The 16,389-nt window shown below is 42.6% G+C and overlaps 1 protein-coding gene and 1 pseudogene across 1 annotated transcript in view; one reads left to right on the top strand and one right to left on the bottom strand.

Moving 5' to 3' along the window:
- LOC147732866 (dolichyl-diphosphooligosaccharide--protein glycosyltransferase subunit STT3A-like) overlaps positions 1-16,389 on the top strand; it is a 102,394-nt gene that overhangs the window by 8,502 nt on the left and 77,503 nt on the right. The window contains 6 exon segments of the mRNA XM_086957407.1: positions 3,249-3,339; positions 7,848-7,954; positions 8,448-8,490; positions 8,493-8,611; positions 11,389-11,569; positions 12,372-12,527. Coding sequence (XP_086813533.1) covers positions 3,249-3,339; positions 7,848-7,954; positions 8,448-8,490; positions 8,493-8,611; positions 11,389-11,569; positions 12,372-12,527 — 697 coding nt within the window.
- On the bottom strand, positions 4,398-5,051 carry LOC147732867 (cytochrome c oxidase subunit 7A2-like, mitochondrial; annotated as a pseudogene).

A 16,389-nucleotide genomic window follows, 5' to 3' on the forward strand; every position in this document is an offset into this window, starting at 1 on the left:
TGGAACCTTCTGAAACTGAATGTATAAGTGCAAAATGAATATTACTTAACCTTTCATCTGTTGATGGGAATCCCTCCCCCCCGCCACGAGAAAGTATATTTCAGTGTAAAATATTTTGTTTAGTAGAACATTGTTAACTAATAAAATGTAAATGCACATAAACTCCTCCAATTAAATGTGTAATAAATAATTAAATAATTTAAATATATTGAATTAAGAAATATATATTTTACAATAATGTGAACAAAAATCACCTCACTAATGTTTAGTTTAATGTGTAGCATACTTGTGTAAAAGTTGGGTATACAATGTAAATACTTGTAATTTTTTTTTTAAGTAATTTAACAAGTTTCGTGTTTTTCAATTGTCTTCAAATTAAAAAATAAAATTAATCGCTAATCATTCCTAATATTTTATCGCACTAAAATGTATATGCATGTATATATGTGATTTCAAGGTAAACATATTTATTTAGTTTAACATGAATTCCTACGGGATGTTAGTATAAATGCCTGCCTCCAATAATTTCGAAGGAGTAAGTATGTTGTACCTGTGAATGGCAATGTGTGTGTGGTGCGTGATATACTCCATGGCTGGGCTGGAGTACATTTAAGCATGTTTTGACACACTTAGGACTGTAATACCTTTAAAAGTATGTCTGATTTGTTAATGGTCTATTTTGTTTTTGGATGTTTGTTTTGTATTAGAATCATGACCCCCCCCCCCCCCCCCCCCCACCCCAACCCCACCCGAAACCTCTCCTTAATACAACCCATTTTGGAGAAAATATTACTAGATTTTTGTAACACTCCCCAGGTCTTCCCACATTTACTACAAATTAGTATCCATACTTTGCCGGGTCTGCACCACAGGAAAGATAGGAGAGGCGGAAATCTCCACCTATAGGTTTGTGCATGGCTTTCTGTGATAAGTAATAGTACATTATGTGCATAAAAATCAAATTATGAATTGGGTCTAACATCCTTAAATATAAAGGGCATGTACCACTTTCTATATCGAGCAGAGCCTCACAGATGTGGAACATCTGTGGTGCTCTGAGATGCCTTCAAACAGCATCACAAAGACTAAGCTGAGGTTCTTCCATAATTCTGAAAGCTGAAATGTAGTTCTGAATGGTTTGCTTTTAAAACTGCACGGGTTTATTCACCTTGTTTTCAGCATGTTTCCTAACATGCATAACAGTTTACCGTGAGTTGAAAAAAATTTCTGTTACTATTATCCTAGCTGTCAGGGCAAGTATATGTGACTGGCGTCTGGCTGTATTTTCTCCAGAACTTATTTTTCTAACTGTAAAATAAAGTCAGATATAGTGTTTAAGTATAATAAACTTAATTATGACCTAGAACTTATTGTATTCACTTGAATTGGATCTGTGCTTTGTAAATAACTGTTGTTACCCATCTTCATGGTGCTCAGAGTGGGTTTTGACGGGATTCAAACTTCTGACCTGTGTGTCACACCAGGTGCCGTTATGAAAGACTTGACTCTATGCAGTCATGCTGATTTTAGGTTTTCTTTTTTAAATATAAATAGTAAACTGAGTTCGGGACACCTTTTGACTTATGTAGGGAAACATGTCTTGTAAAGTAATGGTTAGGATTTTAATTTCATTCTGGGGATTTTTTTAAATTGTCTATAGGAAAATGTTTAATTTTTATTACATGTTGTAGCACTATGGAGCAACCCAAATATAAATATTTGCAAAGTAGCCAATTGCTGGATAGGGTATTTGCCGATAAACATGTTAACTACTTGGCATACCAACACAAATTTACGTAGTACTGTATTTTAGATAAATTATGATTTAAGTAGTTAAAGTGAGCAGTTGATGACTAGTGGCACATCAAATTTGATCTTTATTAATAAATACCCAGGTTCAACTTTCTGTGGTGCTATGAAATTGGAGCAGAATTCTGGTGCAAAAATAGAGAACAAAATTGATTAAATGTCCCTGGGTCTTTCGCACATATGAGGGATTATGACCTGGTGTATTCCATATCATTAAAGTACACCTATATGAGTAGCTAGTCCATTACAGCTGGGATGAGAGTATCTTCGCCTTCAAGCAATTCCTTTTCAGGTGCAGCACATACAACAAAGTAAACCGTTGTTAGTTGGGATAGGTGTGGTCCACTCTGACACATAAGGAACATGTGCAGGATGGGCAGCAGCAGTACAAGATCAGAGAGAAGACCTGTAGCATGGGCAGCAGAAAGCCAAGTCTCTTGGCAGGGGGCTATCCTCTGACATCCTCGTCCAAGAGTGTATTCATGTGGGTGTGGGTAACAAGAGTCTATGGGCCTCTTCATTTCCTTGTCAGTTTGCAGTAGAGAGAAGGTGGAAAAAGCGTTTTACTCTAGGATGCTCCTGCCCGAAAAGTGCATGCCAGGAACACAATGTTGAAGGCTTGGTCACATCTGACAGCTGCAGTGCTTTACGTCTTGCCCTCACTCTACCTGGCCTGGGGAAGTCTCTGGCTTTTATGCATAGTGGATACTTGTAGAAGAAATCCATACTGATATAACAGGGGCGGCTCTAGGCTCATGGTGGCCCTGGGCAGGGAGCGTAGGTAGGGGGCCCTGGAAGAGGTGGTCCAGGAGGGGCGGGCGGAGAGGCCAGAGAAAGGAGGGGGGGGGGGGGTCAGGGTGTTTTTAAGTGGAACAGAGCCGGTGGCCGCCAAATCCCTGCCAGGGGCCGCCACTCAAATATGTATCCATCCTCAGTGGATTATTATATTAAGTATATATATTGGCGTGGTGGCCCTGGGGTTTGGTGGTCCTGTGCAGGTGCACAGCTTGCACATGCCTAAGGCCGCCCCTGGATATAAAGGTTTCAGCAGTTTGTTGGACACATTTTGATGAGAAAAAACAAGCTGCGAAGTAGATTTGCCACATCTGTAAGAATTAATTCTTACCTAATTCAGAAATTAAAAATTATTCTGGTACGTGACTGTCTGCAACTTGTGTCGTTGTTGTCAGGTGTGTATCTCGATATATTCCACAAGTGATATTTTATTTATGAATGAAGTAGTACACTGTGGTGCCTTAGCCAATCTAAACATCTTTTCTTCTTCAATACTTCTAGTGGCTCTTTATCTCATTGGCCACTTTAATCAGTGTTTTCCTTACAGTTTCCAAGTTCAGGGAATGAGATCCATTGTCTGTCTGTATATGTTTTAAAGGAACAAGATCTGATTTAATGCAACCCTTGCATTTTCTTTCCTGTAGGATGCAGGTGCAGGTCTTTTAGCAGCTGCCATGATTGCCGTAGTGCCAGGTTACATCTCCAGATCTGTCGCTGGCTCCTATGATAATGAAGGTGAGTGATCGAACCAGCACACCTCACTTCTGAATACAGAAATGTGGGCTTGGATATGAGAGGGTCATAATGTATGAGCTTGCATGTATTTGGCATGGATGCCCAACCAGCTGTGACATAATTCTGAAGTATTGACCAGCTCAAATATGTGATTATGGCACACAAGTCAAAATTCACGTAGATTATTTTATGTTATTTGGCTTTTCCAATGATTTTGTGGCCCTAATTAGAAGTAACAAAATCTTCCAAAAAAAGGATTATAGTAGGTATTGACAAGGCTGAACACTGTAATATGTTCTAGGTCACAGGGGAAAGGAAGGAAATTCCACATGTTGGGAGCCAGTGTAGCATATCGGTACTCTCACCGTTCTATCTGAGATTCAATATAAGGTTGCAGAAGATGATGGAAGGAGTTGAATAAAAAAAATAGGGAAATGCCCACGTACAGCTCTATAGATGATGAACAAAACCTAGAAGACGTCTCAATCCTTAATGGGCAGCCAGTGGAGATAGTGGCGGCTCATCTAGTACTTGACCTGCTCCATGCATCTTTTGAAAAGATTTGCTAACAATTTGGTGTCATCAGCACACCTGTAGAAGCAGATGCTAAAGTAGTACAAGCTTGGACAGAGACTGAACATTATGCTAAAGAGCAAGTGGAACAGTAAAAATCCATGTAGCGCTGCAACTAAAAAAAACAAAGAAAGCATAATTGATGGGACCAGATAGAGTGAAAAGACTACATCCATGTCCGGTCTTGGCCTTCAAGGTCAATCACCATTAATAGGCATGTCAGTGTTATGATGCCCACTTTGCTAGGGTCCACCTCCTCCCTCAAGTTATCCCTTACAGCCAGAAGAAACCCCTTTCTGCTTCAACCAGGTCAGAATTCTGTTTGAGAGTTGCTATAGAAGCAACTAAGTTGTTTAGCTACATACCTCTCACAGCGACAGGGAGAAGTGAGATAGGGAGATAGATTGCTAGTATTGGAATTAGACTTCTTTTTTTTTTTTTTTTTTTTTTTTTAAATAGACAAGCTCTTTATTACATTGATTGATGTCAAACCTTACATTTACACAAATTGCAATCCCCATTGAAGCATGAGCCTCGAACGCAAATGTGGTTTACTTTTCAAGGCTCATTGGTTTAATCTTTGCAGTCTCTTTTCCTCACACATGATCGGGGTATGATTTTCCATGATTAAACATATCTTCATTTAAACTTTTGACTTTCGTCTACTTCTTATTCTGGGGTTGGGCTGCCAGGTAGAGGGCCACATGACTGTAGACCGTGCCGCCAAGAGCCAACACCATAGTTATCCGGTAGAGCAATTTATCTGCATATCCACCTTTGAGGTGAACTGGCAAACCATCTGGTTTCTGGAAGAGTTTCTGTAAATCCCGCACTGTGTTTCTTCCCATAAATGTTGCATCCGGGGGAGAGCTGTGGCCCCCTGCTACTCCGGTTGGACCACCGAATATCAGTGGTGCTGGCTCTGCTGGAATGCCAGGCTTCAGTCCCGAATTTAAAGGCTGCTTGGGAGCAAGTGTGGGCTTTAATTGCTGGAGTTTCTAGAAGCTTCTTGATGACAATGAATTATTCTTTCTGCAGGAAATATGCTGAGCGAGCCGAGGAGCCCGCCAGCTTCTGAGTTATCCCGTTGAATTTGTAATACATTTCTGCAGCTGTGCAAGAACAGTTACGGACGCTCGCAGGGACAGAATTGCCTGGGCTCTTAGAGTATTAGGGCTTAACACCCCCTTTGGTAAAATGAGTCACTGACTTGCTATAGGAGAAGGATCTGTATGATCAGCTCTGCTTATTGAGCAACAAAACTTCCTAGAGCTTGTGGAATTGATATCACACACGTTTGAGCCCCACAGCAACATCGTAGTTGTCGCTGAGTCGATGAAAGGTACAGGACTTAAGAGACACATGTTTATGTTTATGAGATTTTTATTGCGCACAAATACCCGAGGGTGTCTCGGCACATATCGGACTTCTGAGGTGAAAAGCTAACCGAAGTATCATTGGTTGAATAACCAAGTTTTCAGGAGTTTACGAAAAATGATAAGGGTAGGGCTGGTTTTGATGTACAAAGGAAGAGTATTCCACAACCTGGGGGTTGCCACTAAGAAGCGTCTGTCACCCCAACCGGTGGTTCTGGTGCGTGGGACGGGAAGGAGGTGGGTGGAAGCTGAACGAAGCGATCTTGGAGGAGAATAGATCCGGAAAGCATCCTTAAGGAACCTAGGTCCTGAGTCATGGATGGCCTTATAGGCGATGCATAGTGCCTTAAATTTTATCCGGCTTTTGACTCTGAGCCAGTGCAGGTGACGAATAGCCATCAAGGTAGAGCGGCGGCTAGGGATGTATAGCAAAACTCTGGCCGCTGCATTTTGCACCGATTGCAGTTTAGTTAGGATTTGTTCTTGCGTTCCGAGGAGGAGGATGTTGCCGTAATCCAATTTAGAGAAAATGAGGGTGGTGATCAAGGTTTTCCCTGCCCCTGAGGGGAGATATGGCAACAACTTTTTGATTTTCCTAAGGGTGAAGAAGGACAATGAGACCACCGTGTTGACGTGATGTTTAAATAGCAGCTTCTCATCGAGGTTCTCATCGAGGTTTCTGACCTTGGCAACCTAGGTGGGAGGTGGACTCATTTCAGTTGGCCACCAGATGGAAGACCATTCTGGGGAAAGGTTGCGCATGTGATCCTCAAATGCGCACACATACATTGGTGGAGTGGAAACAAGCGAAGACCCATAGTAAAAAGATTCATGTTTCTAAAAGGAATTGACCCAGGAGGTAAGCCTTTGGGTGAGCACTCTTGCAATTAGAGATAGGATTTTGTTTTATGTGGAAAGACATGGCAGTTGTATGAAATTGGGTTACTAGTGGGGGAAAGCGGGATGAGACCCTACTCAAGTAATAACCACAATCCTTGTCAGGGCGAAGTCCCAAGAAGGATGGAGGTCTAATCTTTCTTCTCAGCGCGCAGGGCAGCAGAGTGTCAGTTCTTCTGGTAACAAAGCAGCACAGAAGTCCTTCTGCAGTATCCACAGGTCCAGGAGTGTACTGAAGAGTTGGCGTCTGAGGTTCAATATTTATACCTGGTACTTCCTTTGATGTGGGGGAAGCTTCTAGAGGTTTCCCTTTTAGTGTGCACAGGTTTCTCGCCTCCCCTGTTCTGGCTCCAGACTAACTACATGCCGTATGGAATCCTTTGTGTGAAGGCAGAACACAGACTATTCAGGTGTAAGTTGGAATGCGCCTAACTTTGTTATGTTATGTTATGTTATGTTATGTTATGGGGGGGTTTTGTATAGCGCTCAGATACTCCAACGGAGTGTCCCGGCGCTTTCAGACCAACAGGTCAGCAGCTAACACATAACACAACAAAGAAAAAAGGAGCAGTAGGAAGAGTAGAAACACCAGACTAAAGACCAAACAACCAGGTTTTAAGTCCCTTCCTAAAGGCAAGCAGATTGGCGGTGCTGCGGAGTGACAGGGGGAGAGTGTTCCAGAGCTGGAGAACTTTGCTCTCCCATCGTGACAGTGATGGCTCATCCAGGTCTACCTAAGCACTTTGTTGTGTGTAGCGGCCTAAGCGGAATACACAAAGGCCAACTACCAACTATACCCAGTCATGTGACTGAGAGGCAGGTTGCAAGATCTGAATGGCTAGGGCAAGAAAATGCCAACTTTCAAAAAGTGGCATTTACAATATTGTAGTTCAGAATCCAACTTTACCATAAAAGAGGATTATTCATTAAAATTCCAAAGACACCAAGCATGAACTATTTATCTGCTTCCATTTGGAAGTTAACAGTGTATGAAGTGTAGTAAGGTAACTCCACTGTTATTCTATGGGAGAAGCACGCCTAGCAGTATTGAAAAACACATGTAATACCTTATACCCTGCCCTGTGGGCTGTTTTGCCCCTACCTAGGGGTACATTATATGTATTAAAAATCAGGTCTGAGCTTGGCAAATGACAGTTTAAAACTGCACACAGACTGCAATGGCAGGCCTGAAACCTGTTTAAATGGCTTCTTAAATGGGTAGCTCTATCAGTGCTGCAGGCCTACTAGTAGCATTTAAGTTACAGGCCCTGGGCACATATAGTACGACTTATGAGTACATTAAATATGCCAATTGGGGATAATCCAATGGTACCATGTTTTAAGGAAGTGAGCACACACACACTTTAACACTGGTTAGCAAAAAGTGTGGGGGAAGAACACCCTATGGTTGACAAGTCTTAACTATAGCAATATAAGATTTCTTATTTTTTTATTTATTTGAGTATTTTTGAATGGTAATGTACAGCGTTGTCTTTGAAAATAGAGTTATAAAATGAGATATAAATTACTAATGAAGAATGTGCTTTCTGTTTGTCTTAATTTTGTCTGGATGGCCTTTGGTACAAAATGCTTCTTTTGTTGAGATGACCGCTCTTGCCTCCTATACTTGATGTTTATAAATCTTAATTTGTGTTTGTTTAGGGATTGCTATTTTCTGCATGCTTCTTACCTACTACATGTGGATCAAATCTGTGAAGACTGGCTCCATCTACTGGGGAGCCATGTGTGCTCTAGCATATTTTTACATGGTAAATTATTTATTTTCTTGTTTCACTCTACACATGCCTTGTTCGAACAAAACGTTGTGTTCTTTTGTGTCTGTGATGGTACCGAAAGCATATTGTTTGCAACAGGTTTATGAATCTCTTCCATTTTATGTTGCAAGTTCACAATTGAATTTCGTTTAGTCCAGTTAGTGATGTTCAGCGTGTCAATTATATTAAATTCTGCCATTAGTCATCCCTGATAAGTTTGCTGTAATAACAAATCGGCTGTGGGCTACATTAGACCCTGAAGTTGCCATCTACGAATAATCTAATCATAAGAAAACACTTGGTATACAACCAGCCAGTTCTTCCAAGTAATGGTTTTGGCAATTCTAGTACTCTTCGGGTTTGCCGAAGAGAAAGAATGTTTACTCAGTCTCAAAGTATGTGTCACATGCACGTTGCCTTTTGTCAGATCATTTTGGGACTGATTCGAATTTCTATATGAATATTAAAAAAAAAATCTCTTCACTAGGTCTCCTCCTGGGGTGGCTACGTGTTTCTTATTAACCTGATTCCCTGCATGTGCTAGTGCTGATGCTGACTGGAAGATTTTCACACAGGATCTACGTTGCATATTGCACAGTTTACTGCTTGGGCACCATCCTGTCAATGCAGATCTCTTTTGTTGGATTTCAGGTAAGGAGAGGTCAATGCATTTAAAGATTTGTTTCTGCACTGGCATGAACATTCAGAGCTGCTTGAACTTGACTAGTCCATATCACTTAAATTGTAGTCCAAATCCTGAGTCGCTGCTAAATGTGAATCCGTTGTATTGTAACTGTGATCTCGTATTTTGAGAACCCTTGCAGTAAGCAAAAGGATCAGTTGCAGCACTAGAGCATTTTTTACTTTATGCAATTTATGGCAGAGTACCGTAGATATGGTTACAAACTGTTGGTCTAAAAACAAATCACTCTTTAAAAGACGATTCTACTTGAACAACCGTTTGCACATGTCATTTTGCAAATTAATATTGCTGTGGGGAAATGTGTTGCAGATGAGATGTGCACACCTGTGTGTAAATATCTGGATAGCCTTCGGTTTTTTGTTTTTACTTTCATGTTGCTTTTTAAGCGTTTTACCCATTTCAGGGCTGGTTTAATCTAAATATTACTGCTTTATCATTGATTAGTAACTCGCTTTCCTTTATCCAAATTTTAATTCCACAAAAATGTTCTTCAAGAAATACAAATTTTGTTATCAACATGTATTACTCAGCACGCACTCATGTTCTTCATTTCCCCTCATCCATACTCCGTCACCAACCATTCCCCTTCATGCATTCCATGACGTTGACTAGAACATGACAGAACATAGTATGCCACAGTTGTTGAAGCGAAGTATCACAATGGTAGACTAAGAATCTATGTATCTTTATACCACCATGCCATACACCGTGTTCTCTGGCTGAAATTGGAAGACTCCATTAAGTTTGAAAATTAATTATTGATCCATAACTGCCCTTGCAACTTGAAACCCTACTAACTGCAAGCTGTCTCTTCTGCAAACATGGAACTCTACTGACCAATGTGTACTTCCCAGTTTGTTTCTGTAATTCAGTCTAGAAGTTTGCTTCTGATCCTATTTAATATAGCAATTGTGAAGCACCCTACCATTTAGATTAGACATTCCATGCTTGCATATGTGACCTACTTAGCTTTCTGTTTAAACTTTGACTTTCCCGCACTCCAACCCCAGTTTTTAGGTCTCGCCTGAGCCAATGCGCCCCCACATCACTCTGGGACACCACCACATTACTCTGGGACACCACCACATCACTCTGGGACACCACCACATCACTCTGGGACACCACTCAGGGGCACCACCACATCACTCTGGGACACCACTCAGGGGCAGCACCACATCACTCTGGGACACCACCACATCACTCTGGGACACCACCACATCACTCTGGGACACCGCCACATCACTCTGGGACACCGCCACATCACTCTGGGACACCGCCACATCACTCTGGGACACCGCCACATCACATCACTCTTGGACCCCGCCACATCACATCACTCTGGGACACCACCACATCACATTACTCTGGGACACCACCACATCACATCACTCTGGGACACCACCACATCACATCACTCTGGGACACCACCACATCACATCACTCTGGGACACCACCACATCACATCACTCTGGGACACCACCACATCACTCTGGGACACCACCACATCACATCACTCTGGGACACCACCATATCACATCACTCTGACTCTGGGACACCACCACATCACATCACTCTGGGACCCCACCACATCACATCACTCTGGGACACCACCACATCACATCACTCTGGGACACCACCACCACTACATCACTCTGGGACACCACCACCACCACATCACTCTGGGACACCACCACCACCACATCACTCTGGGACACCACCACCACATCACTCTGGGACACCACCACCACATCACTCAATCACTCAGCACAACCACATCATCACTCCGCACCACAACAGCACTGTCCTTGCTTGCTACCAACAAGCATTGCCATAGCCAATAGGACTCACATTAGGAAAGTGTAAGCTATTGGCTTTGTGAATAACAATGCTATTAATTTATATATTTTCAAAGCCAACACATATTAAAAAAAAGTGTCATTTACAATACCAATAGTTCACACTTTCCTAATGTGAGACCTATTGCATTGCAAATGCATGTTTCAGCAGGTAATTGACAGTTCAGCAGCTAGATGCATTTCTCAGAGAACACCGTTTGCATTTTTCTACTTGTCTTTTCCTTTTTCAATGTTGATGCTTGATGAATAATACACAAGCACCACTGTATTTAATGGTTTGTGTCTAGTCTGATTTTGAATCCTTATTATTAATCCTCTTTTTTCATTGCTTCATTTAATAGTAACTGTGCCTTGATTTTACTCTTCTGGGTGTTCTTTATGTATTCAGTGTAAATCTTACTTGCAGCTATTTTGTGAAATAGCATCCGTCAGTGGTAAATGCTCTTCATTATTTTTTGTATAGATTTTTAACATGTTCCTTTAATGTTTGTCGACTATTTGGCTTTCATACTTGTATAAATAGGAATGTTACAAAGATTAGCGAATCTAAATCTCACAGGACTTGCAAATTGTGAAATAATGCTTTTGCAGAAATGTTTTTTTTTGTTTTGTTTCTTCAACGTGCTTCCAAACCCAAGCTGCACCTTTATAGCCATTCCTTTGACAATATTGTTCATTCTAGGTACCTAACCTCTTGCTCGCACCATAGATGTGTGAATTTAGCATATCATTGAATAAGCGCACTCTGATAAAACTACAGCACCTCGGTGGGGTGGAAATATTACTTAGAACAAATACTTGACTGGCGTGCGAAACAAATGCAATGAATCATATGCAATGTACGCTGATTTGTCATCTTCTCTCCACAGCCGGTCCTATCGTCTGAACATATGGCTGCGTTTGGTGTGTTTGGCCTGTGCCAGATTCATGCCTTTGTGGATTATTTGCGCAGCAAGCTGAATCCCCAACAGTTTGAAGTCCTCTTTAGGAGCGTCATCTCCCTGGTTGGATTTGTACTTCTCACTGTTGGCGGTGTTCTAATGCTTACAGGTAAGACGTAGGACTGTTCAGAAATCTGCTGATTACTTGGAGGATAAAAGGGCAAAGTGTGATTGTATTATTGTACAGTGAACATTTGCATATTTTGAGATCAATTTAAATTATTTCATACTGCTAAAACAGTACGCTGTAGCCTCCATGCCCTTTTTTCATATCTGGTGTTCAAACAGCATTGTTTTAGCACCTGTTTTTATTTTGCGACAAGTACTAGCTTTGATTTTCTATGGTATTTACTCATCACAAGAGGTTAATAGGTTAGTTCTTAGCAGCTAAACAAAGAAAGCTAGATAAAAATATTAGACTAAGAAAATACCTTTAGTCTTTGGTGCCACTGCTAACTGGTGGTCGGAGAGTCTTGTCGCACCTCCGGTTTCAAGTTAACTGAACATATTTGGTGGCTAAACCGGTGCCAAATAGTTTTATTAGACTAATTCTTTTAGGCAATTTTTCTGTTTGCACATTAATTTTATTTTAGGAGTCAATACTGTACTGTGTAGAATGGCTTTCCTATTGTACGAGATATAAATGTTGTTTGGTCAATTATATGCATACATATGTGAGGTAATGTTGATGGTACCCAACTGTCAAAGAAAATAAATCCTTCTGAATAAAGGTTTTCAAAGTCAATCTCTTGGTTGTGAACTTGTCAACAAATGCCCTAGTGAAGTGACCATATTTTATGAACTTTATGTATTGCTATTCCAGATTACTAGTAGTCCCCAATAGGTGCTTTGTGACGAGTCTGGGCATTTTTTCATTTAATCTGATTTGTACCTATTTTTTGTTCTGTAAGGTAAAATCTCTCCCTGGACTGGCCGTTTTTACTCTCTGCTGGATCCTTCGTATGCCAAGAATAACATCCCCATCATTGCCTCAGTTTCCGAGCATCAGCCTACCACATGGTCCTCCTATTACTTTGACTTGCAGTTGCTTGTCTTCATGTTCCCAGGTATGTGTGTTTTGTGATGGTTTCTACGTTGTTTTGTTATATTTACACACATATATGCTTGTTTAAATAGATTCCTTGTTTGGTAAATTAATCTTTAGCATTTTAACACAACGTTACAGCAGCACATTAGTATTTTCTTGTAGGTTTTGCAATTGTAGTGTGTTATTCAACTTAGTCACTCTTAATAGAAATAATATTAACACCTCCAGTATTTTCAAAGCTAGCATGGTTTTAAAATATTAATTCTTGTGTGCCTAGCATTCCCTCTTTGGATACAGTCCAAACATTTTGTGAGGCAATGATAGGTTCCCTTGTGAAAGGCATGTTGATCAGTCCTTCTTTGAGGAAGATTATCAGCCCATATTTTAAGTGTTGTGGGAGGCTTAAGGGATTGCAGCAGCTCTCCCTAAATACTTTAAATGTTAACAATATGTTCCCTTTAATCTATATAACTTTACCACAGGTAAAAGTTGATAATGTTTTAAGCATTCCCAAGCTGGATCTTTTGCTCTTAGCTTGGGAATGCAGGGACCTCTTGTGGTTGGTCGTATGGCTGTATTATGTAGCAGAACAAGTGTAAGAGAAAGGTCTCATATTGTTTTGATTACAAATGTTTTATTTAATTATTTTTTTGACCGACATTGCCATGACCCTTGGACAAAACCAATAGGCCCCCTTTTTAGGTCTCGCCTAGGTAGCGCATATGCTGCGTCTTCAAGACATGCTGTATCTTATGTATGGGCTTTCAGCATGCCCATTCATTTTCATTTGTTCCTTCATGTGCCTTTCAAAATACCTTTGTTTTCATTGGTGAATAGTTTATTTTTGTTCCTCCTTTTGCTGTTTTGATCACGCCCTAGAGACTGCCCCTGTTACATGGATCATTTTTCTATCGGCCATATATGTTCGTGTCGGCGCACTACTTTTTCTTTTGCCTAGGCCTGTTTGGCTTTCAGAACACACTCAGCCGAGGGCTACAAATCCTGTTAATAGCTTGTTCTTGGTTTCACAAGCGCTTTTTAAGCCGGAGGCTATGTTTTATATTGTGTAATAGTTTTGGTTTCATTAACTCAAATGTCCAAACCTTAAATAATATACTTACATAATGGAAGTCTAGTTTAAGAAGACAGGCAACAGTAGGATCAATCTATTTACATTGTGCTTATGACGGTTTGATTATTTGGATACGATTAAAGAGGTAAACATGCTGTTATTGCTCCTTTCTATGAAAATGGAAGCAGCTTTAAATAAATATTTGAAGCTGGCCTCTATATGGTGTATAATCACTAAGTGGTTATACCGTGCACAGAGTACAGAGAATCCCCCAGAAGTGTACAGGTCTAATTGTAAACCCAAAGTGATCTATTTGTGGTGGTGTGCCCGAGCAGCTTTAGGCCTAACACAGAGGAGTGTAAGACCTTTGTTATGCACACAGTAACCAATAAATGACACATCTCAAAAAAGAGATCCACACAAATTTTAGAAAAATAAGCTTCTTTCAAGATTTATTTTCAAGACCCAAGACGTTCGCAAAAAGATGAGTACGTTTTTCAAGAAAAATACTTTATACTTTAAAAAGTGGAAAACAAGCATACCGTTTTTGCAGGGTAAGGATTTGACTTACAGATTCAGAGGTTTTGGGTGCAGTGTTGTCCTTAGGTGCCGGAACACTCTTACCAGGCAGGTCGTGGCCAGGGGTGTCGTCCCGTTGGAGCTGCAGGCATCGAGGAGGAGTCTGGCAGGGGTCAGCCCACGGTGGACTCTGGCTCAGAAGCGCTGGGGAACCTTTGCAGGACCTGTGGCCCACTTGGACTCAGGCCTTGGCCGTGTGGTGCAAAGGTGGATTCGGAGGAGAGTTTACTGTTCCTCAGGGCAGAGTTTTTTCCTTTGCAGATGGTTTTTTCTGGACAGGTCCGCTGTCCACAGGAGATTTGGAGCCTCTCTTGAAGGCAGGCAGTCCTCCCAGGGTTCTTGTGGTCTCTGGTCTACAGGGCGAGTTGCTCTTCTTCAGCAGGGTCGTTGAGGGCTGCTGACTGGCCGGGAGGGCTGGGACCAAGTCATTAGTTGTCTTCAGTCTTCGCTGCTTCCCAGTTCTTTGTAGGTTGTCGAAATCTGATTTCAGGGTCTGGGGGACCCACCTAAATACTAGATTTTGGGGCGTTAAAGGGGAACAACAGGTAGGGACCAATGGGTTTGTTACCTGTGGTGTCTACACCCACTGGTATGCCACCCTCCTGTGAGAGGGGGCATAACCCTAGCCCTGATTGGAAAAGTCCTACCATCTTCAAGATGTGGAAACTGAAAAGGGTGCTTTACTTCACATCCAGCACCTGTGGGTCGGAGTTGGGAAGGGGGGCACACCTCCGATTCTTCCTAGGTTTTCCAGCCGGTTCTCCTGCCAAAAGTGGGGGTTTGAACCGAGAAGGGCCATCTGCTTCTAGCAGCAGAGGCTGGGGTTGTATTACAAAGGCGGTGGTCCTTTGGATCTTCCCTCTTGAGCAGTGTGCCCATCCTGAGGGAGATCCGACAGCTCCACCCAGGATGTACTTTGTTTCTGGCCTCAGAGAGCAGAGGGTGTCAACCCAGGGGGTCCAGAAACATGTCTGGTGGTAGCAGGCTGCCTAAAGCCAGTTGGAAACCACACCAGGCTTGGTAGGTTTACAGGGGGCCCTTCTGAGGTTATAATAAATCCACACTGGCCCCTGTGTGGGTTTATTAAGCGGAGTTGTTTGGTACCAAACACTCCTGGGTTCAGTGAAGCCATCATGATCCTTGGGAACTCGAGTTTTCAAGTGTTCGAGGCATGTGGGCTGCTGAATTCATATCTGTGCATAGATCGCCGCCTAGTGTTGGGTCCGGATGATTGCACATTGTTGTCCTGGAAGAGTCTTCGAAGTATCACGAGATAGGTGGCTTCTCCCCTGGACTACAGTGCGCATGGGCATCGCCTCCATCCCCAGATTGTTTTTTTACGCCATTGGGTTCGGATGTGTTTCGGTTCCCTCTGTCGGAATCGATAGTTGTTTAACTTTCCTAACTTGAGACCAAAAGGTCTTTAGGACTTGCGTCGGTATTGTCCATCGTTCAGGTTTTGTTCTTCATCAGCTCCGAACTCTTGCTGCCCTTCCGCGTGCTGTCGGCGCGGACGGGCCTACACGACGCTCCAGACTACTTAACATGGAACGAACTCCGTTTAAAAGGTGCCCGGTGTGCACCTCAAAGTATTCACACCTCGACGTGCACCCAGTGTGCAACAAATGTTTGTCGCCGGACCATGATGAGGCCAGGTGTATGGCCTGCTCCAAGTTCCGGTGTAAGAAGACTCTCAAGCTTCGTCGGGCCGCTAGGCTCCAGGCCCAGTTATCGGCGCCCCCGCCAGACAACATCTTCGAGGAAGACGTTGGTGACGACACCTTCTTACAAGTTTCGGACTCCAGCCCAGCGTCAGAGGATGAAAACTACGACGCGGGGGACGAGGAGTTTGATGAAGTCGTCTGAGAGGTAGGGGACGACGACGGGGCCATTGCCACCGTGGGGGATAGCTCAGAGGAGGAGCACCCTCAGACTGACTCCGGGGTCAATCCCCATGATACGGCCCAGGTCGAGGGATCGCCTTCGGGCCTTACCCAAGACCTCAATACTCGTCCCACGGCCCCGCCTACGGGCCCGGCCACGGACATTGGTGATGCGCCACTCCCGGTGAAGAAACCGAAAGTGAAACCATCGAGTTCCTCACCAACTGTATCGAAACTGAAAGTGAAAGTCGCACTTGTGGGACAAAAGGCTCCAGAGGCCTCAGCGCCTAAAAAGCCAAAGATGGCCGCCGAGATCAAGAGCCACGCCAAGATGGCCGACCCTAAGA

The sequence above is a fragment of the Lissotriton vulgaris genome, chromosome 2_1, assembly GCF_964263255.1.
Source record: "Lissotriton vulgaris chromosome 2_1, aLisVul1.2, whole genome shotgun sequence".
Classification (NCBI taxonomy): Eukaryota; Metazoa; Chordata; class Amphibia; order Caudata; family Salamandridae; genus Lissotriton; species Lissotriton vulgaris.